This window comes from Rhamphochromis sp. 'chilingali' (assembly GCF_963969265.1).
Source record: "Rhamphochromis sp. 'chilingali' genome assembly, chromosome: 13".
Classification (NCBI taxonomy): Eukaryota; Metazoa; Chordata; class Actinopteri; order Cichliformes; family Cichlidae; genus Rhamphochromis; species Rhamphochromis sp. 'chilingali'.
The window spans coordinates 27,379,762-27,403,201 of NC_137940.1; the positions used below are offsets into that span (position 1 = coordinate 27,379,762).

Consider the following 23,440-nt stretch of genomic DNA (forward strand, 5'->3'; position numbering starts at 1 on the left):
GCAAATGGTTAAAATACTTTTATCAAAACGATTATTTACATTATTTGTATTTAATTTGATTCAACAACCTATTGATTTATTTTACAGGGATATTCGCTTGTTACAAAGATCACAAAAAATAACATATATACATTTGTTGTTAAAATTTAAGTCTTCAATTGTACAAAAATACTGCCAGTAAACAGGAAAATAAGCTTGGAGTAAGCGCACAACGTGTCATCTAATGAATACATGTATTTCTGTGATTGAAATTATTTTTTCATGAGGATCACTGTGGTTATTGTTGTTGATTGTGACCACTAGGAGGTGCTACATCGCCACAAAGCCATCATTAAAGGGCAATGACGAGACTTCCAAGTGAGGCTTTAAAACAGTTTAAAAGAAATTTAATAAATGTGCCTTTCTATCTATAAACAAATATAACTGTGAGCTATATTTTTGGGATATTTATGGCTGTGTATCTTTGCAGCAATCTTCTTCTTTTGGCTGCTTCCTTTAGGGGTCACCACAGGAGACCATCTCACCCTGTCCCCCAGCATCCTTCTCTATTACACTGGTGTAAAAGAGAAGTTACTCCTTCACTGCATCCATATGAACATAATTTTGTATCATATATCCCACCTCTGCATGTGTCCAAACGATCTCACCTTTGCCTCTCTTTGTCTCCAAACTGCTCAATTTGTGCTGTCCCTAATGTCCCCCAATGAAAATCTGACGATATTCAGATAAATGCCTGGTCCTGACCCCATGCATTTAGTAAACATTTATTAAAATATATAATTTTCACACATAAACACCATACAGCTGGAAAACCACACTGAAGAACAACACAGAAATTAATTTGAAAAACACACCTCCATGTTTATTCATGAGTTATACAAGATACGATACATTAGAGTATGTACAAAAGTCTCAACAATGAAATATCAAAAGAGAAAATAATACAAATATTTTAATCTTTCTTCCAATAAAAACCTGCATCGTGTCTTATTGCAAGCCAGCTTCTTCAGACTGGCATTACGCTTCAAGTCAGCCACTGGGTGTCTCTTATGAAAGGTCATATTTATAAAATGTGGTGTGAGGTTATTTTGAAATCCGGCAAGCATGTATAGGTTATCTAAGAGAAGTAATGCCAGCATGCCTGTAGAGGTATGCAGTATGTGCAAGGACATTTGTGAGCACTCTGTGCCAGTGTGCAGCTATCGACATACAGTTTGAATGCATACGTTGCTGACAATGAACAGACCATAATCAGTTTTTCTCTTCTGCATCTACAACAGTTCCAAAAACCAAAAATATCACTTTGCACTCAAAACATTTAAACCGCTGTCTCAAGCTTTAATACCCGTTCAGCATGCAGTTACAATCAGACTCATAAACTTCAGTTCCAGAGGAGCGTTCGCCCTAAATCTGACGGCCTTCGCTGTTATCGCGCCACATCTTAAACTTACAAAACTGAGCTGTAACAAAGACAATTGAACCCCTCGCTTCATAAACGCGCCGATCAAGATGCAGAAACCTTTTAAAGTCCGGCAGTAATGACACAAAATCCCAGTGTGTTGCATACCGGCAGCATGCGTGCTCATGCACTCTGCAGCTACTGGAGTTGCATGCAGCTGTGCGGTACACATTCAGCCTGTTCCTCCAGCTCAGGGCAGGGGGTTCCAGCGTTGGCTGGTCGTAAGAGGATGTAACGTGTGCGGTGGCGGACGCCGCCCCTGGAGCAGGGACCCAGACACAAACCCCAAGACGACCAGAGCGACACTTCACAGTCCAATGGCGTTGCTGAGAAAGAGATGAGGAAAATATAAGAGACAGCCAAAAAGGTGTAGAAGTACTGCGATTTACCAAAGACGCAACTATGCTGTGAGTTTCCTGTAGCATTTAAAGGGACTGAGTGCATTCCCATTTTATACTATGATTTAACCAACCAAATACTCATTAAATCACATTTCTATTTATTCAGTAGAGACATAGACTGCTAACCTACTTAAATCATCATTAGATGTGACTAAATGAACCATAATGTGACTTCAATGCAATGAAAAACACAATAAAACCACATTATGTGTCTCTTTGATTACCTGTGCTCTCCTATCCAATCATTCGCATCGATATTTGGCCTTTCAGCATTAAATGTGTCCAGTGGTCATACCTGAGAAGCGGCGGGGACTGATAGAGTTGGGCAGAATGTGGTTGGACATCGCGGTTTGATGGTCACGTGATCTGCTCTGTCGCGTGATCCTTATGCTGGCAATCGGTGGAAGATCCTTCAAGCGTGGATAGTAGAAGGAGTTGGCCGGGTGGTTTGGAAACTGAGAGGTGATCTGGAGAAGTCAACAAAGAGCGGTGAGGCATATCTCATCAGGAGAGCCAGCAGATTCTCAAGACAACTTTGAATGGACAATAGCCCACTTTCAGACACATGCTGGGAAAAGATAGATGGTCCGTTACGCAAGAGAGCCTTCTTAACTGAAAAAACAACTTCATGTCAGACGTGAGGCCTGCCAAGCAATATCTTAAGTGAAGGAATGATATCCCTTAAGCATCCTGCAAAGTTCTAAAAATAAAAATAAGACTATACAAAAATGTACCTAGAACGTAGAGAAGTGTCAGGTTATGAGCACATGATGTACTAGTCCACACTGGAAGCATTCCTACCTTTGTGATGTTTTCTGGAGGGCTGGTGGGGAAGTTGGGAGAGGAGAAAGTGAATCCACTGTCTGTGCCGGCATCATAAGGGTGGAGGTCAACCATCACTTCCTGTTTCCACTGGTTGCCCTCACAAAGATTTAGGCTGTCCACACCAACAAACCAGTCAGGGCTGGGGATCACCTTCACCATCAGGGACAGCTGTTGATACAAGAGACACTGTTAAGTGAATATTTAAGCTTATAGGCCAGAACTAGTCTTAATCGGTCAAGTCATCGGTTCATAAGCAGATTTAAACTGAGTGGCAAAGCTATAAAGTGCTTTAATGTTGACAGCATGGATGTCTTTGTGTTGGTGTCAGGGTGGAAAAGCTAACTTACAGGGCCCTGTGGGAAAAAATAAATGCCACCTAAACCTAAAAAGTGGCAGCAAGAACTGCAATCAAGCATTTGTAATAATTGGCAATAGGTCTTTCAGATTACTGGGGCTCACCATCTTTGCAGAATTGTTTTAATACAACCCTAGTAAGTGGTCTGCTTATGGTCATCCCAAAGCATCTCCATCAGATTTAACTCCAGACTTTGATTAGGCCACTCCAAAACCTTTCTGTTCATTTTTCAGTCATTCAGAGGTCAGTTTGGATAGCATTTTTCACTTCGTTCATAAACAAAATCATTGTACTTGGGTTTGACTAATGAAATGTGCATGATGATCTAAAACATGTAAGTGCAACAAATATGCAAAAAAAAAGAAAAAAGAAAGAAATCAGGAAGGGGCCAGATACGTTTGAATGAATTGTTCATTATTTTTGATTTATTTTCACCCTGCAAAGCATCAGCAGCATTTTGTGTTCAGTCACTATTCTCAGATGTCAGACTATGACGGTGAGCATTTTCCTTTTAACATCAGCGATGATGAAAATGCAGTCACATTAATCATTAATTAGTAGTCTAACTCACTATAGCACAAATGTTACACTCAATCCTCTGTTATTATTTCTGTGGTTACAATCAAAAGTCTAACTGTGGAATTTTGGATGAGAAAAGGCTGACCGAAGGCTGTTTGGGGAAGAAAAGACAAACAATCCATAAAAAACAATAAATCTGATCCCATCAGCACAGCAATATTTTGTTATAATGCTTCTTGTCTTTTAGTATAGTCTAAACCGTAATTATGTGGACAGCCAAGCTCTTTTTGTTCATCAGGCTCTGTGCTTTAGAGCATCCACTTTGTTCTAAAGTAATGCTAAAAACATCCCAGCTTTAATATGTAATAGACGTGATATACTTATATTTCCAAATTACAGGGCCCAGATTTTCGGGGGTTCAACAGCAGTTGGACATTTGGCTACCAAGTGTGTTACATTTAAACATTAGAATATGTACTAAAGAGTTTAGACTGACAAAAAGTGCTTGTCAATATAAGTAAACAACGTGGTCTTCCAGAGGGATCAGATAGTTGGCTTGACAGATCAACAGACAGGCATGCACGCAGTAACACTCTCAGAAATAAGCTTACAGTATAAGCCCATTTTTGTCCTGATAGGTATTATCTACACAAAGTTATCGCCTAAGCAACATTACTGGACCTTAAGGCAGCTTTTCAGGGGCCAAAGAGAGTACATATTTTCACTTTTAGGGTTTGTGAGGCAGATTATGTTCAGTTTCTTTAGTATCCAAGTCCTTTAATGTAATCAATTAGATTATGTTCACCTGTGACTCTGCTTCAATCTTCCGTCTGTGTATTTATAGTGCTGCCTTCCCTCTACTGTCAATGTCACTGTTAACTTTACACAATACAAGTTGCTGTTCTCTGGTTTTTAGTGTCTTCTAGCCCCAGGGAGTTTTTACTATTCATTGACTTTGTTTCTCTTTTGTGGTTTGCCTCACAAACATCATCAGCTTAACAAAGGGCTTGCCTTTTGCTCCTGCCCCCCCGTGTCTGCATGTTGGGTCCTTCTTCACCACACACTAACACCTAAACTTGTAAAACCTAAACTTGGGCTCTCTGTGTTAAAGTGGATACATGTGACTGTCCAAATGCTCACTGCGTGAACTATATTACAGGAATCATTCTGCAGAACTATAAATGCATTAAGAATGACATCACGCTCAAAAACACAGCTGATCTCAGGATTTATAGCTCTAAAACTTATAAATGCATGTGAGCTCATGAGTGCCAGTGACCTCATACAGGAAGTGGCCTGGAGGTCAGCACACACCGAGTTCACAGATGACCAGAAAAAAGCACATCTGAAAACGTCTTCTCACTCAAGGGCCGATATTTGAGGACCTTGGCTAAGCTGCTCAGTCTCAGGGAGGGATTGCTGGGCTTGGCTGGCTTTTGATGGATAGGAAAGGGTGGCCTGGAGGATGGGGGGGAAAGAGCTGGAACAGAAATCAAACTAGTCAAAAGAGACTCAGACAGGAGAGTAGCTAGAGTCAGAATGACACATGAGGTCTGTTTCTTGGCTGTAATTCATGCCAGAGAACAGAAAAAAACAAATCAGAGGTCGCACGCTTGCTTTTATGAATCTACTCATTCACTCTTTCCTTTCTTCCTCCCTTTATTCTGCAAACACCGCTCCTTCATCGTCCTCTTTTTTCAGCCTCCTCTGAAACAGCGGCTTTTCCAAGAAATCATTCCGCTATATCCATCGGGCCACTCAGCAAGGATGTCTTCTCAGGGGTATTCCTCGTCAGCAGCTTGATCAGTCCGCGGATGTTTTGCAACGCACGGGCCAGGAAGTGTCTCCAAAGCATAGACGGTTTCAAATCTCCCATGACCCCTCTCACTTTTTTCCCCAACCCATCAAAACAAACAGCATAGTCATCCCTGAAAGCATGCGACTCTGTCACCTGAATTCTTGCTCTCAAAAAGCCCTGAATTTCCCAACGGGGCTTATTCGTTGTAATCTGTCTGTTTTAAATTACACACCAAGAGCAGAAGAGTCATGAGCAGTGGAGATGGAAATCATATGTGTTTGGGATTTTTTTGCTTTTTAGGTCACTGAGCATGAATGTTTTGGTTGTTTGGAAGAGAAAGGATGGTATTTATAAATGAGCGTGCGGGAGAAACAGACAGAGAAGCACAATAGCAGACTGAGCAGACGACAGCTTCACATCATTCACGTGTGCTCAGCACAAAACCGCCGATGTCACGCTTTCCTTTGCTGTTCTGCCCACAGGTCTAAAAACAGACCATTTGAAAGCAGCCACAGGCATCATATACCTAGATGACAAGCTGCTAAGCTGCTGTCCATGACTCGTACTTACCAACGATGCCCTCCGATCAGGTTGTTTATGATTTTTTTAAGGTCCTCGGGTTCAAGCAGTGCGACAGGCAATAAACAAATGTAGGTCACCAAACTTTCAGGCAGACACACACCTATTCCTACAAGCTCCAGTAAAATGTCCACCCTCTCCTCTATACACCTTTTTCCTTCTTGTTCATCAGCTGCGTATGCCTGACTCATAAAGGGGTTATTTTATTTCGAGTTGTAACTTTTCCACATGGCCATGCCTCAAATCCTTTGCCTTTGTTTAAGGCCCGGCTCCTAAATTTAACCTGAGCCTCAACAAAGAGTCCAACCGTGACTTTTGCTCCCGCACTCGGTCACCATTCAAGATACGCAGCGCTATCCAGCAATGAGTAAAGCCACAACCTTAAATATGGCTCATGTGGGACCACAGCGGTTATCCTCCACAGCTGGTTCTTTAGTGCAACAGTTTCACATTGTGTTTCCTTAGAAAAGGATTTTCCCTGCTAAGCTGCAGTACAGGAAATCTGACACAGAAGAAAAGAAAAGTTTGCAAAAAAAAAATCTTGGTAAACATTTACTTAATTTGGTTCACTCGGGTAGCTGAAGTCACATGAAGATGTTCTGATCACCTGGGATCACTTTAAGGTTGAGCACACGGGTAAAATGATCAAAGCAACCATTAAATGTTGGTGTAGAAGAGGCATGGGAGCATATGTTATTATTCTTGTCTGCTTCCAAAATATGGAGCCAGTTGAAGGCTTAAAGCAGGTAAACTGTTAGCAAAAGTTATCTACAAAAGCAGCTGACATTTTCTTGTCTTTATTGGACCATGGGCGAAGTGTAAAAACAGTGTGCTGCTCTTTATATAGTGGGTGTCATCTAGTTGTTATATATTTAATTTCATCATCACATGAAGACAGATTCCAGATTCCACTCGCTATATCGTAACGTTTGCTGTACCAATTTATCAAACTTCTTATCTAACGCTAAGAAAACAGGCAAATGTGTTTCCAGAAACAGCTCCCTGTGCTGCGCGTCATCATGGGTCCGCAGCAGACAGAGCACAGACCTTGCAGGATGGATGTGGGCGTTTGTGGCTGCAGAGCTGAAGCACTTCAGCTAAACATAGGCTGATTGGATAGTGGAAAGAAGTGGTGAAGTGTTTAATCAGAGCAGATGAACGTGGATGTTATGGGGAGGCTGGTCACCAGATGACGGAATAGGTTTAGCCCAGCAGATGGTTTGTGTGACTTACTGCGTCTGAGTATTTATGAAGGTAAATTTGTGCCTACCAGTGAACTCCGGGGATGAATAAGCATCTCTGTGGAGCTGTGCCCGATGCCGTTGGGGATGCCAGCCGTTCGGTACATGGCGCCGACCACGCGCTTCTTCCTGGCCTCCTTGGCTGTCTTCATCAGCTCCACCGTCACTCCGAGTTCAGCGAAGCTCTGAACCCCTGCGCTGGCTGGAGCGCCCTCCTCCCATAGCCGAAAATGACGATTATGGCTGACCGCTAAAGAGAGAAAAGAAATTGAAGAAAGAGGAGATGACAGGAGTAAGATGCTTATTCACTGGAATGCATATCAATGTCAGCGAAGCACCACAGAGCCTCAGCCAGACGATGAGATCATTTCCACCAGTGGAGCCTCCATGTATTTCTATGGCTCTCTCCTCCTTCCTGCACTTAAGCATTTAATTCTAAAGGAATTGCCCACATGCATGTCTTTGGCAATATTGCAAGGTTACAGTTACGTCTTTTCTCCATCTATCACTGAAGAAACCACAACACTGCTGCCAGGAGGTAGGTCAGGAACTCGGATTGGCAGCCAGATGGTGGATAAAATAATAAATTCATAACTTTTACTCTTGCTTTTTCTGATACGTCGGGTCCGTGAGCATTTGCCTCACATTCCTATGTTTTGTTGTGGCTATCTATGAAATCGCTTTGAATGGAGACACTGATTTAGGCTGAACTGTTTGTACCACAGCTTCTGAAGCTACGTTGTTGAATCCCACAGAGCTACTGGCCTGGGCCGGTGGTTTTAAGGGCAAAGTAAGGTTAGCCAGAAACACGTTGACAAATGCTCTGATGGTTCTGCCTTACCTCACTTTTCAGACCTGCGTACAGACGCACGCACGCCAACGCATTTAAGTTAAAACGCCGAACCACACACACACATGATCTGCCCAGCACACTTCACACACTATCTTGTTTCTTTCCAAACTGCGATTACTTCATGCTTAATTACATTACCATCCTAACAAACTTCCCACAAGCATCATTGAAACTTGATAACCCATCACGTTTGAGCCCTATCAAGACATTAAATCCCATTTCCCTCTAATTCTCTTGAGTATTTGTTTTTGGCTATGACAAACTCCATTCCTCCTTTATTCTGTTGGCCGTCAGACCTTCTTCAGGTTGTTTTTTTGTGCGGTGACAGATTTCATCCCCAGTTTTCTTTGTGTCCCCCTGCTGCAGACTCTGAGGCTACTGAAGTCTTTGTTTTTCTTTTCTTGTGACAAAGTCCAATCCCCGGTGCCCAGCACCCTAGAACATTAAAAGCCATTATGGGTGTGTCAGAATCTCTGATGCCTCTGTCTATATGGAGTAAGTAGGACATCATCCTCTGGCAAAGCAGTCAAGCACCAATGGGAGACCTAGAAACCAGACAAAGCTGCAGCCACCACACAGCAGTCCAAGACGCCGCACACACAGATGTGCAGACATCTGCCATCCATCCATCCACAATGTTTGTTTTTTGCTTTTTTTAAAAGAGGGAGAATATAAGGTTGTATCTGGTTCTGCTTCTCCTCCTCCTGGCTCCGAGGTGAGTGGTCTGACCCCACCACACCCCAACTATCATCACCCACCTTCAGCAGCCCCAAACTCACCACTCCAGTCTTTACCGCCAACACTGTGGTAAACCAGCGGAAATGTGGGAAGGAGAGTAGGACTGACTCGAAGAAATAGAGAAATATTAAAGATACAGCTGAAGAGAAGTTAGAGAAACAAAGAGAAACGCTACCATCTGGGAGCGTTTAGGTTGTTTTTCTTGTTGCTCTCAACTTTTTGCTGTTTTGCTCATTAACATCTCTAACCTCTTTTTGTATGCAGTTGTGCATGAAGCTCCTTGATGAGGAACAAAAAATAAATAAACTGCCCTTGGGTGAAGCAGAAGTTGCTTCAGTGTGACTGCTCGTCCAAAATGTCCTTAAGTCTCACTGTGAATGTGATTTGTGCATTTTGATTGGCTCACCTGTTACACAAAAGCTTTACATCGGTAAACTCTTAACTGCTGAAAATAAATGAAAAAAAAATACTGTGACTCTTTGCTGCTGTTGCGAATCTGAAGTAATAGTGCACATGCAATGGATTATCAGGTGTCACAGTAAAAATTTCCATTTAACATGGATGATTTTCCAGTAACCTGTGTTTCCACCCCCATGGGTCTTTCTCACCTATGAGTTTGGACCACTGTGCAGGGGGTCGGAACAGTGGATACTGCTTTGGGAAAGCCTGAGGGCTCCAGTGACCAGTAAAGACCAGGATGTAGGAAGCAGGACTCTTGGCTGTGCATTCTGTCCCAATGAGCGGTCGCAAAGGCCCAGCAAATGTGAAGCCAAGCTTCACAAGTACGAGAAGGAGCTGCTGCAGCCAGCCACAGGTCAGGTGCTCTGATGACATCATCTGCAAGAAATGGAGAAATGAAAAACAAAAAAACAAAAAAACATTAAAGTCTTTCTCCTTGCTCTGTGCACAATCATTGTAAAAAGAAATAAATAAATCACTGTGGCAAATGGCATGAACAAAAAGCTGCTGAACAAGTCTACCATAAACTCTGTGACATATAATCTTTGTACGTGGGCAAGTAAATGAAAAGATCGCAAGACGAACATTTAGGAAACCAAACCCAGACAATCCCGGAAAATCAGTATGAGTGGGGAAATTCCATATCCCAGCCCTGATATCAAAACACAGCCTTTTTATCAAAGACCAAAGCCCGATGAACTCCCTGACCCTTAGGCTTCCTATTAAAGAAACTCTCCCATTTCTTTGGTCGGGCCAAGAGACTTCTGACAAAAAGCCAATTTCTGGCTACAGGGAAAACATCACGTTGTAATGTCTGCTGTAGACGCCGCCTTTAAATAAAACAACATCTCTGAGGATGGATACAAATTTCTGTCTGCTCTACTGATCTCACCGACTGACCATCCACTGACCACCAGCTGCTGACTCAGACTCACACTCTATTAAGAGGCAGAGGGGCGACGGGGGCATGACAATTGCTCAAAATGCATTTCAGCTCCATAGGTCACAGTCTAGAAACCCCCATTTGTTTTGAACTCTTTGTGATTTTTACATTCATGAGAACAATATTATTGGGAAATCCACAGAAATTCTGGTGAAAATGCTTTTAGTTGAATTTATTTTTAAATTTGTGGTGTTTTGTTTTTCTGTTTTTTTAATGAGTCTACCGTTGTGGAGAGATAATCTGTTATCTCTAACAAAGTAGCCAACAAAGTAGTCACTACATCCGTCCTCTCAATTTTCTGTTTTATAGCAACAATAACATTATTCACTTTGTTGGAGGGTTGGCCTGGTATTTACTGTCATTGGACGAGCAGAAGAAAATGGATGGCTGTGAATTATAAACTCTCTCCACCACAACTACTTCTATGTTGCATACTGAGGGTAAACAAGTAGTGTTGTTTTTACTTTGTTTTTTAAGATTATTACAAAAAATCTCAGCTCAACTTGCAACTTTGCAATCAAACCAACTATAAAAACCAGATAAACTGCTGGGACAGCTGTTCATTAGCAGAAGTACAGAATCGGCCAATCACAGGGCAAGAATTCTGTGCATTTCTGTGCAGACATAAAATAGAAAGGCAAAATTAAAATTGACTTTAATAACTACTTGTTACAACCAAGGTATGCAGAAGAGCAACTCTGAACCTTGAAGCTGAAAGGCTACAGCAGCAGAAAACCAAATTGGGTGCCGATTTTGTCAACTAAGAACAGGAAGTCGAGGATAAAATTCATAGAGCTCACCAATACTGAACAACAGCAAACTGGAAAAATGTCCCAATTTCTGCTGCAGCTTTCAAAAGGTAGAGTCAGAATCTGGTGTAAATAACATGAAAGCATGGAACCATCCTGCTCTGTATCAACAGTTCAGGCTGGCTGTGGCTGGCAGCCTTTGGGCTCCTTCATACCAACTGAGCATTGCTGTTGATCATGTCCATCTGGATGCTTCCAGCCATGTCACAAAGCTCAAATCATCTCCAAATGGTTTCTTGAACATGACAATGAGTTCACTGTATTCAAATGGCCTCCACAGTCACCAGTTCTCAATTCAATAGAGAAACTGTGGGATGTGGTGCAACAGGAGATGTACAGCCAACAAATCTGCAGCAACTCTGTGATGCTGTTGTGTCAACATGGATCAAAATCTCTGAGGAACGTTACCAGCACCTTGTTGTATTTGTGCCATGAAGAATTAAGGTACTTCTGGGGGCAAAACAGAGTCCAACCAGGTACTAGCAAGTAATAAAGTAGCCAGTACACAAAAAGGAAAGACACACAGGGGCAGTGCATTAAAAACTTGAGCAATTGCAAAGGTGGGAAACACACAAGGGCAGGAAGCGGAGGATTAGGAAGCGGATTCTCACAGTGAAGAGGACAGCATTTGTGTTTGCTGCCAGCTTTCAAGGGTAGCTGTAATGACAGAACTTTGAGCAACTGGCATAGCCTTACTGTTGAACTCTTAATGGCAAAGAAAGAGTCCCACTGTCAGAAGAGTTAAAGAAGACGAGCAAGAAGAGCGGCAGAAAATCAGTAGTTGGATTCAGAAGGAAATTCACAGCCTCGGGACCCAAGAGGATTCAAAAGCAATTATTAGCTAGCATTATTTCTCCTAAATGAAAGAACAACCCTGCAGTGCTGTGTGTCATAGTGTGCACGTACCAATTTACATCTAAATTTGTTCCAGATCTGGCTTTTTGATTCCACTTTCAAAATGTGATCTTACAATTATTCCCAAATACCGTCCTAATCCAAACTGGCACCTAGATTAGATGGGCCCAAAGTCATCGACATGCTTCGCTGAGTCGAGCATTTCAAGGGAAAATACACAAAATGACATCACCTCACTTATTGTGTTTTATTTGCAGATCCTTTAGCTCCGTCTCCAGTCTGTAACTTCGAGGCAGATCTTTTTTTCCGTTTGTGTGATACAGAAAGGGAGAGTGGCATTTGTGTGAGTTACTACAGTATAACTAAAACTCCAAGCAGCTGCAGAATGCAGACAGTTAAATTTGGGCAAGTCAAAAACACACACATGTGTATGTAACACCCCACCCCCACCCCCCCCCCACACACACACACACACACACACACAACACTCATGTCCACATTGTCAGTGAAGTCTATTTTCAGGGGTCAGATAGTATTACTCCTCCAATATAGCTGCAAAACTCCAACTCTGACACTTTTCTGACCGCGTCCTCGCAGCGTGTTTTATCCATTCCCCGTCTCCATTAAATGTCTCCACTGCACTGTTTAACTGCCAGCTGTAAAAAAATACCCCACATATGGTGACACACAGAGGTCCCAATTGATCGTGCAGCTCAGTCATCAGATCACCTCACTGACTGCTGCAGCTTGGCTGGAGTCAGATGAAGCTTCAGGATGAGAAGTATGGGTCTCCTTCCAGAGAGTAACTTCAGCTTCTTATCTTATCTTTGTGACTGAAGCTTGTGTGTGGAAATTCATGACCTGGACCCTGCAGGCTTTAACATCACCATGTGAACTTGGTAACTGTGACTGTCCTGTCTGCTCTCTCCACTATGTTTATTAGAGAAAAGGAGGTCAACGCTGTGACAGGGTGATGCAAACACTTACTTAAACACTCTGGACATATATGATCTTTTATTCTGAAATTATTTGTTTCTGATCAACTCTGACCTGCTCTACAGTGAGACTGGTTTATTTGACCCTCTTACGCTCCTTTTGAATTCATCCCATTGACCCCGTAACACACTAAAGAGACATTTCTTGAATTCCCACATGGACACCGTGAGCTTTATCGGTTAGCACGCAGACACACTACCAGCTGATGCGTGCTGCTGCAACACACGCAGAGATAATAGCTTCTTTTTTTTTAAAAAATACACATAAAAGACACAAAAACTGTCAAACACGCAGTTACATGCACGCACACAATTTAGATGTGCACTCACCAGTCGGCACAGACAGACAAACACAGCGGTGTTTCTGTCAGGCACGAGACACAATAAAACAAGGGGATGTGGCGCAGAGCCAAACTTAAGCGGCTGCCGCCCTCCGGGCACATTTACTGTGCAATTAAAGTGGCTTCAAGCAGAGATAAAACACACATTCACCTCAGCTCATACACAAAGGCATTCGGTTATGAACACAAAAGCACAGATTTGTTCACGCAGCCAGAGGTACGTTTGTTTTTAACAAGAAAATGGAAAGGGGATAATTTGCTTTTGTGGCCAAGATTTTTCATGAAAATCTTTTACGGGGCAACGGCCGGTTTAGGAGTTTGTGTCGAGAAGGGAGACACATCAGTCTGTCTTAAATTAGCCTACTTCTGTGCAACCATTTCATTCATTCGTGCATACAAAGAGAAAACGCAGTGAGATGTGCATCACATCGACGGCAGGTCTGAAACTTTAACTGCTTCTCGTGTAGCTGGAAGGGAAATTATGATACCTGGTACAAAAGAAAAGTGAGGAGGCACTGCCTGAGTTTGGCTTTCCTGACGATATGGATTTATAATATGAAAAAAGAAGAACTAAAAATCAGCTGTGAAACAGAAAAATCTAGTCGAATCATTCCTGCAAGGGAAGAGTTCAGTGATGGGAAATTGATTCATCTCTTTATTTACTTGAATATTTCAATCACTGCCACTTAACACAAATCTGCTACATTTCAGAGAGAATAGTGTAATTATTAGATACTTTACTAGCTAGTAGCAAGATCACAAATTAGTTTTGTGTACAACCAACCTTCAGTCTGGGCTTTTTAAATGCATGCAGTATAACATAACGCTGAATTTGCAGAATTAGATACTTTCAATTGAAATTTGATGTGTCATATGATTATATTACATTATATTTCAGAGGCAATACTGACAAGGTTAAAATTATACATTTACTTAAGCAAGATTTTCCATTAAAGTGGGTATTTGGGTTAAACTCACCCAGGCTTTCTGTGCAGTGAATGAATGAAGTGTGTGTTCCCTACCTGTGCTGGATTATCAGTGACAGAGAGAAGCTGCAGCAGACTCACAGAGAGGGTACAGCTCCACTTGCTCCCTATTGTAACCGGTTTTCTGGTGCAGCCTTATCAACCTTTATCCCTCGGTTGCCCGTCTTTATCTCTTTCCAAATTTCTCTCCTCCTCCCTTCTCCGTATCTCCTCATGTTACCCTTTCTCTCTTCCTTTCTCCTGCTTTCTCCTCCCCCTCCTCGTTTTTTTTCCCTTTTCCTCCCCCTACTTCTCCTTGTATGGAAAGGCAGTTAACAGCCTCACTCCTCTCCCCTCTTTTCTCCCTCTTAGCCTCTCTCTCTATTCTTTCAGTGGCTGTGTAAATTCAACAGGCACATTGCTGACAAGGTAATCAACACCACCTTGGCCTCTCTCTCTCTCGTCATACCCCGTTCAGCTCTATGTATTATCTTGCCCCCGTTTTTCAGCTCAAGCTGTCAGACTTGAGAGGTGTAGAGTTGCTGAATAATGGCAGTAAATTAGAAAGAGAAAGAAGCGGGGCTTCATGCACAGACATGCAACCTGGATAACAGATGAGCTCAGTCTGGACAGAAACATGGGCTTTTATTTCTGCAGTGAATGCACTGATTGGACACCGCAGATAACCAAAGAGTTTAAAGTGGTTCCTGTCTACTTTTTTTCCCACCCCTTTCAAATAGTTCTCCTGTCCTGTGGCCTATCCATCTGTGATCTCAGTTGAGGAACCCCATTTCCTCAGGTCAGAGTGTCTAAGTATGTGTGTGTATATGAGAGAGTGAAAGAGACGTGTGGCCACCAGGTCCCACAGCTGGTAGACACATGGACGACCAGGGAGGTTTCTGTTGCCGGCCGCCACAAACTTATCAACGTGTCAGAGGCTGAAACTAAATAAGACTGTTTGTACGCGGTGCAACAAAGCAGCCTGCGTGTCATCAAAACACACACCCTGCTTGGGCTCAGTGTGGACCGAGCCTTGCCACTCTCAAGACATGTGCTATCAGCTTGACCTGGCAAACATCAGCCAGAGCAAGAAGAAAACAGGCAGCCACGTCACTATATAGCCCTAAACCTTCCTGGAATAAGAAGGGATGAAGAGGCGAGGGCAGAGGAAGAGTGGGGTTAGATGTGGATCGGGTAACAATTTGGACTTTGTGTCCTGCAGTTATAAACAATCACGCAAACACCATCAAACACATCTGTTTCCACTACTACTTCCTCACCAGCTCTATCTATCTATCTATCTATCTATCTATCTATCTATCTATCTATCTATCTGTTCATGCTGATGCTGTTGAAAGTAGGTTACGGGAAATAAGCATGACTCCCTTGCTGCTGCCTGCTGATTAATGACAGTGAGCTTAGCATCCAGACTGACTTACCGCGTTAATGTGAAATGTCAGTGACACTCTATCAGCTGCACAGGTGTGCATACGTGCATGCAATCAAACACACTGCACCCACAAAACGACCTCAGTTTTGACCCCACATTGGGAGGTATGCCGGTGGACACTGACACACGTGTGCCTGCAAACCTATGTGGGAATTGATGAATGCTTACATTACCATAACACATGCAGAGCTCACGGTTAAGCTGCGCTCTCCAGCGCACACACACACTCAAAAAGTCTCGCTTTAGGACACCGGATACAGCAGCGGATTTGCCTGACTGACGCAAATCGGCAAGATAGCTGGAGGTTTTCTTCCTGTCGATCACGTGCTCACGTCAGTGCTACACGAGCCAAGCGAGTAGGGCAATGAAAGGAAAACCGTGAGCTAATCAGAGAGCGTTGTGCGTGGGACATACTAGATCCACTATGTCAGCCTCACTGCCATGAACAGTCTGCACCCCTATAACAGGAAAGAACAGCAGGGAGAACAGATGGATTACACCGATACACGGTGCATGAGACCAAAACCAACAATGTGTTCATCCATCTCTCAACTCCTCAGCACATCTTTACCCTCCCTCTGCCACGCAGCTTAAACTCATTTATCCCTGCAAGAGATAAATATTTAAAAACAAGTCACAAATATATACTCGTTCCCTAAAACACATGGGTGTGGAGATGTTACCAATCAAAGAGGAGTTGGCACGACAGAACAGAACATTTTGGTATAGGTTTCGATGTTTTGCAAAATGAAAATAAAAACAGAATCCAATAATTTTTAAATCATCTAAAATACTGTAAATAATTGAAATGTGAAAACTGAGAAATTTGTTTATTTCTTTGAGCCAAAAAACACTATTTGAAGAGGATGTGACAGGGTCATGTTTACCCCTGTGTTACATCAGCTCATCTTTTAACAACAGTCTATAAGAGTTCGTGAACCGAGCAGAGCGACTGCACTAGCTTTGCAAGAAATGTATTTCCCAGTCTTGCTTGACAGAAGATGTTAGGTTCTCAACAGGGGGATTCAGGGCCTTTGTTAAAATGTATTACTCATTTATAAAGACACATACAGCTCATTTCATCTGTCCCCAAACAGACCCTGATTCGCTGCAATGGTAAGAAAGACCAGTGAAAATTTGTGATCAAACACCACCTCAGATTTCAAAGTGTGAATACATTCTCAGAAAGTGGGTCGACATCTTTAAAAATTACACATATTTTGAAAAGTACTCCAAAGAACCAAAATTTTCACAACAGCCATTATGTATGTCCAACCTTTGGACCTCGATTTTTTAATACAAATCGTAGATCTGCATGATTTGTGCTGATTTGAGATGGAGTGACCCATAATTACCTCAGAGTACCGTAAATGATGAACTGAAGCAGAGCATCTTGTTTTTTACGTCTTGTCTTTGAATTTGTAAATCGTTATTTGTGCTTTTGAAACCCATTTAGAATTTAATACAGCTGTATTTTCTAAATTCTGTATGCTTCACATTGTTTTGTTGTTTTTACTTACGTTTTGCACATTATCTCAAATATTTAAGTTATGTTATCTGTGATAAAGTCCCCTGTATTACCAAAGTGATGTTTTTTTTTAACAAAGTTGAAGTCGAAGATAAATTAACTATCTCAGAGTATCAGAGTACCGGATTCATTCATTTTAAATTGAAAGCAAAACTGGTATCTTACTGATTCGGTTACTAGAAAAGAATGAAATTACTCCAAAGATGCCAAACAGCTTTGAAGATAGGATCCCTCCACATGGGGGGACATCAATCTGCCAGACTAATTTATCATAAGGGCAAGCACGCAACCAATATGAGACACATGTGGGTCCGTCAAACCGCTCCCCTGTATAACCAGAAAGACTCCAAACAGTTTTATTTCTTAACGTTTTCAACTCTGTATCTAAGACCTCTGTGTTGTTTTCTTTTCCACTCAAACCTGCAGACGACTCGTTTTAAAGAGTAGTTAAATGAAATTACTGACCTTGCAGAAGCAGGGCAGGAACCAGTTCTCACATTTTACTGGCCTGACCTGAAGGACTCCCTCCTCCTCTGAACTAAACAAACAAATAAAAAAAAATGTGTTGGCACAGCATGGGAACTGACAGATGTCGCAATGGTGTGTTTGAAGTGTGTGTGAATCAGGTCTGGTAAATAATACCGTTGGCACCCTGGGCCTGCTTCATCTGCACACATGGTTACATAACACAGTATATGCTTGTCACTCTCTTAAACAAAAACAGTAAGTAGGGCTGATACTACCTCTGATGACTGATAATAATTTTGTAGTTTGTATGAACTGCAATTAAATTTGGTTAATTTTATTTGAACCATAATTTAACCAAGAAATTTTAGAAAATAGACTAAAATCTCTTTTTCTTTATACATCTATCTTCCAAACACAACAACATTCAGGTATAGCTGCTAGCATATACCTCAATACCATTATTGAGCTAAAGTGGTACATATGGTTACTATTAAACCTTGAAAACTAACCTTTTAAGAAAAAAAAGCCAAGACCCAACCTAGCTATACAGTAAAACAATTCTAAAAAGCACATAAACAGCTGAAATTGAGTCACTTTTGATTATTGAGGCAAGATGCTCAGAGCTACATTAGCCGCTACTAGCATAGTAGCTGCTTTGTTGGTAGTGTGGGTGCCAGGAAAATGCATGCAGTTATTAAAATATGTGTAAACTTACATGGAAATACATCAGTATGTAAGACAAACACAGAGTTTGTGCAGTTTGAACACTCAAAGTCAGTATTTGGTGACTTAATTCTTCAATACAGTCTGAAAATTTTTAGGCTGCTTCGAAGCTCTCCAGCTCTTCTCTTTTTTGGATATTGACTGCCTTTTGCTCTGTTTTCTGTCGAGATGAACCCATAGTGCTCAATCCGGTTGTTCAGTCTGACGTCACTAGCTGTGTCTGGGTCTAAACTCCGCTGCAGGTCCATATATCAAACGATCACTATGGCATTACTGAGAGTTGAAAAACTGTCTAAAGTCTTTCATCTTTAATAAAATTATCAGCGTTCTGCTCTACCAGGTGTAACAATTGAGTTTAACATCCAGGCATCCATGAAAACGGAATTTATGACATTAAACGGAGTTAGAAGTTAGCAGGGAGTTAGCTCGCTAGCTTCTATCTAAATACAATATAGCATGTCCTGACTGCGGGGTTTTGGAAACAAATTAAAACGTACAGCTCTGTTATCACTTCCAGCATAAATGAAGACAGAAAACTAAACAGCAGTGACGTTTGTAGGGTTACTGAAGTTGGGCTAGCTGGTATATAATGATGTGCTACGTGACCGCTAGCAACACAGCTATGTTAGCATAATATAAACAAGCTAACTTTTTTTCCACTCGATAAAAGTTAACGTGAGTGTTCTCGGTGGTCAGAAACCAATGTAATCGCATGGCAGAATGCTGTAAAAGGACCAAACTTCAGCTAGGAGAACAACTGAGATAATCCATCCACAATACGAGGTTAGTCATTCATATACTGCTGCATGGGCTGGGCTGTAGTTACATCCTAAGGTTTTAAAAACTGAGCTTAAATAAATGATTAGCGGTAATAAAAGCCGAGGAGGTCAACAGGGATCACTGACTGTTTTAGGAGCTTTTTGAGATCAAATAGAAGAAAATACATAACATTAAACATGTTAACAACACAAAAGCCATATTAAACGCAGACTACTTTAGACCCGGAAGTAGGATTCGTCGCGTCATCACTGAACAACCGGTATCCCGGGCTCTGGGGAGGCCAGTCCATGACTGACGGTGTTTCACTGTTTTTCCATCTAAGTATGTTTTAATTGCATCGGCAGAGTATCTGTGATCATTGCTAAAAAATGAAGCTGTTAACAGTCTGATGCTTGCCAGATGGCATTGCATAGTGGATCAAATATGACCGTAATTTTATGTGTTTATTTTAACGTTCTCCAATGCTATTGGCTGAAATGCAGCTCTAAACCTCTGTGCCTCCACCACGTTTTCAAGATGGCTGTTGACACTCACTGGTGCGCCTCTTTTTTGGCATCCTCTGACAGTGAACCAAGAATTTTAAATCTGGATTCATTACTCCACAAGACCTGTTGGCACTGATTTTTAGTGCAGTTCTTGTGTAATTCGGCACAGCTCAGCCTTTTCTCCCTGCTTATTTTCCTTCTGTGAACAGTAGATGGATCAGCTGAAGGGCCAAATGAATTTTTCATGTCATATGTCAGATCTATATTGCAATTTTTCCTATTTCTTATGGACAAGACTTCTAGGTAGTGTTAATCTGCTGTAGTTTTACCTGCATTTTTTGTCCTCTACTTGTCCAGTTTCCTCAAATTTGTTCAGGGCATACTGCACACCATGGGAAGAGCTACTAGCTCTTTAGGAACCACCTTGTTGGTGCAAAAAAAATACTACCTTATTCCTGTCAAACTGTTATCGTTTGAACTGTTCACACATTCAGCTGAAAAAATGGGAACAAATGATGTGGTTTTGTGACAGGCTGGTAGTTACAGTCTCTATCCTAGTTTTAAATCCAATTTAAAACTGGTTCTTTTTTTGAGTCGTTATATGTAGGCAACTCTGCTTCATCCCTTGAATTAGATGCCATTCTTTTACTTGAATAAGTGTTTCACAAGTCAGCATTACGTGGCTTAACAAAAAGATATATTCATCTAAAACAGCCAGGTACAAGCACTGGGCTGAGATGAGTGAAACAAAATATCCAGAGAAAGACTTTGAAAGACCTTTAGAAAGCCTGGAGAACTAGTGCTCAAGACCATTTAAAAAAAAAAAAAAAAAAAAAAAAAGATACAAGGTCTGGCTCCTTTGAAATCAAATGCAGAGAAATGAGGGGTGGCTCTAGACTTGTGCACAGTACAGTAAAATGAAAACAGGGTCAAGAGCGATCTCTGCTCCATTTTAAAAGTTCCTGGTTGTGTGCATGTGGAAGCAATTTTGGAGCCAATAATCCCTCCACCCTCCTGAGGCCCCCTTCCTTGTATTCCCCACCTACTTTGCCCACTTGTAAACCTGTGGTCATGCTGGCAGTGCCTAAGCTACAGTTGGCGTATAAAAGAGCAGCTTAAGCCTGCTAGTAAACAATTTTGTTTATGGCAGACGTTCTGTAAACACAGCTCCATGTTCTCAACATGCTGACTGTCAACATATCACAGCTGGCAATTAACTGTCACCATCTAACTAACCACTAATAATGAAGCACAGACCCCTTTTTCCCCCCGAAGAAATTACCAAAGGCAGTGTTAAAGGTTCAGTACACAGCAGGACGCCTGGTACCAGCTTACAAACGCAAAGAAAGAAGTGAGAGAAATTTCATTTTTTAAGATTTTATTAAAATACGGTGTGGAGTTTACCATTGGAAGTTACCATCACAAACATGATTGTTTCTAATAAAAAAGTAAACAAAACAAAAAAATAAAGCTTAAGAGTCTAGTTACAGGAGAATTTTTTTTAATTTGTTTTGTTTTTGCAGTCTGGTGAAAGAAAAAACAAAAAAACAAAACAAAAATCAATTCACAATGAGAGTGTGTGGAAAAAAAAAAAATGTTCACATGTTGTAAAAATACATTTCCCAATTTTAACATTACACACAGTCACTTCCAAGCATTCATTCATTCATTCCTTGTTAGATGGTTAGATGTCAGTGCTAAAAGAAAGCAAAAATGAAAGAGTAAAGGAAAAAGTTCAGACCTGTGCACAAACGGATCGAAGGGGAGAGCGGTTTCCAAAAACAAGAAAGAAAAAAAAAAATGCAGGAGGCTGTTCTACATTGTCAGGGCGGAAAACTTGGGATGAGGGACAAGAGACAGAGGGCGACTGCTGGAGGATATGTGTGCATTTTGAACCCTGAGAGAGAAAAAGTGACCAGCTCTCACCATAATTTTCTCCTTTTGCTTTTTGCCAACAGACCACACCAGAGTCCGCTTTGTCCTCCCCCTACCAGTCACCCCTGTGGCTCCGGCTCGGAGACTTTTAAGAGCAGCAGAGCGGTGATGGCAACGGTGGCGGGGCAGTCTCACACCCAAGAGTGAAATATCAGCTATGAGCATACTCACACTGTGCTTATCTGTTAGCCAACACACATATACTCTCTGCCCGGCTGATTTGAACTATTAAACCAGGGAGTAATGAAAAAGACATTTAAAATAACGCTGTACAGCACAGGATTGATGTGCTGCAGAATGAGCTAAAAGAGTTCACACAAGGCTAAATGTGGTTCGTCACTGATAAAGAAACAAGGTGCGGTAGATTTAGGCCTGCTGGGGTGTGAGGAGCTTTTTGCGGAGAGGCCTTGAATGTGGCCCAATCTTCTTTTTTCCTTTTGGCTGGGTGTGTGTCTCCTGACTTCACCTGCTGTGGTCAACTGTATTAAGGCAGTGAGTGGTTCCATGGCAAATTTCACTAACAGCTACTATTATGGGGAGAGTAAGTAAGGCCCACAGGATATCAGTTGGAGAGAAAAGGTGGTGGGATCAGACAAATTTCTTTTAAGAAGAAAAAAAAAATAAAAATTGGGGCTGCGGGGGAAAGAGGGAACTCTTGATCTCTGAAATGTTTCAGTACAACATGTAGAACACAGACAGCATATCCATTAAAATAAAACAGAACGGTTTTCATAACAGTGCACTGATGAACTGAAAAAAAAAATATATATATAATCATCATCATCATCATCAACAACAGCAAAAAAAAAAATTTTAAGATTACTATTATGCTCATAATCCAAACTATGGGGGTTATTTATTAAAAATATATACTCATCACATGACAGAGGAGCCTAACATCTCAGGACAGACGCGCTCCACGTCTGTCATAGACTCTGAGGGGGGAAACTGTACATCACTGGAAACTGACCACGACAAACATGGCAACTCGGGTTGGAAACACTCGGTGGGGTCTGGTAGGAGGGAGTGGGGGTGGGGGGGGGGGGGGGGGGGGGGGGGGGCAATAGTATTTCCCCTTAAAAATGACCTCACATGCACTATAGATAGAGCAGCTTGACGAAGGGGGATTAAATGAATAACAAAACAGCACCTACTACTACTGTTCTAGTAAAAGAAAACTAGCAGATCACAACGATCGCCTTTTGTTTTGTTTTTTTCCTCCTTTTTTTCCTCTCATTTTTCCATCAGCCAGTAAGATTGGGACTGAAACACATCGACTACAGTCTGAATCTGTGCCGAATTCTTACACTATGAGGAAATAAAAAGGTAAAGGCAAACAGATACGCATTGGATTTAATGCCTGAGTATTCATTGATCTTATCGAACCTACAAAGATATTGTCAAATTATTTTATGGGGCTTTTTTTTGTTTTTAAATTGTATCATTACTGCTACCATTTTACAACCCTTCTAGTAAAGAATAGTAAAGATGCATCTAGAAAATCTGTACAAAAAAATAAAAGGGTATGCACGGTACATTCAATATCTGTTACTGAGGTACTAGAAGTGGTGTTCCCATGACACCAGGGCAACAGCGTTTAAGAGTTACTCCTAGGGGCTATTCCTTTGGAACGACAACAGCTTGTTATAAGGGTGAGGGAACATACAAACACACACTTGCACGCAAACCCACACTATCACGCGCACACACACACGCATGCCACGGTCATTAATGAGCCAGCATGCAAGAACACCGTCCCATTTGCTCCTACGGAGAATCTAATCTCTATCGTCCCCTCGCACTTTGAAGGAATTGATGGATTCATGAGCAGATGTATAGGGTTGGAGCATCACAGTGGGAGAATAGTGGAGGGTGGGTGACAGAGTGGGTGTGTTGGTGGTTGTGGCGCGAGCTTAACAATAAGGCGGTAATCTAT

General features: G+C 41.7%; 1 protein-coding gene across 4 annotated transcripts; it reads right to left on the reverse strand.

Annotated features, from left to right (window-relative positions):
* Nucleotides 1-836: 836 nt before the first annotated feature.
* spon2a (spondin 2a, extracellular matrix protein) lies at nucleotides 837-18,244 on the reverse strand. Of its 4 annotated transcripts, none has more exons than XM_080901668.1 (7): nucleotides 18,091-18,244; nucleotides 17,579-17,651; nucleotides 9,377-9,605; nucleotides 7,207-7,427; nucleotides 2,662-2,853; nucleotides 2,156-2,327; nucleotides 837-1,785 (listed from the first exon to the last, which is right to left on the reverse strand). In XM_080901668.1, the coding sequence occupies exons 3-7, from the start codon at nucleotides 9,603-9,605 to the stop codon at nucleotides 1,598-1,600; spliced, it is 1,002 nt and encodes a 333-aa protein (XP_080757794.1). In that variant the 5' UTR covers nucleotides 17,579-17,651; nucleotides 18,091-18,244; the 3' UTR covers nucleotides 837-1,597. The 4 variants fall into 4 exon arrangements, with proteins under 4 accessions (XP_080757794.1, XP_080757792.1, XP_080757795.1 ...); XM_080901666.1 differs by having other exon boundaries at nucleotides 17,756-18,244; XM_080901669.1 differs by lacking the exons at nucleotides 17,579-17,651; nucleotides 18,091-18,244 and adding an exon at nucleotides 14,238-14,387.
* Between the last annotated feature and the right edge of the window lie 5,196 nt (nucleotides 18,245-23,440).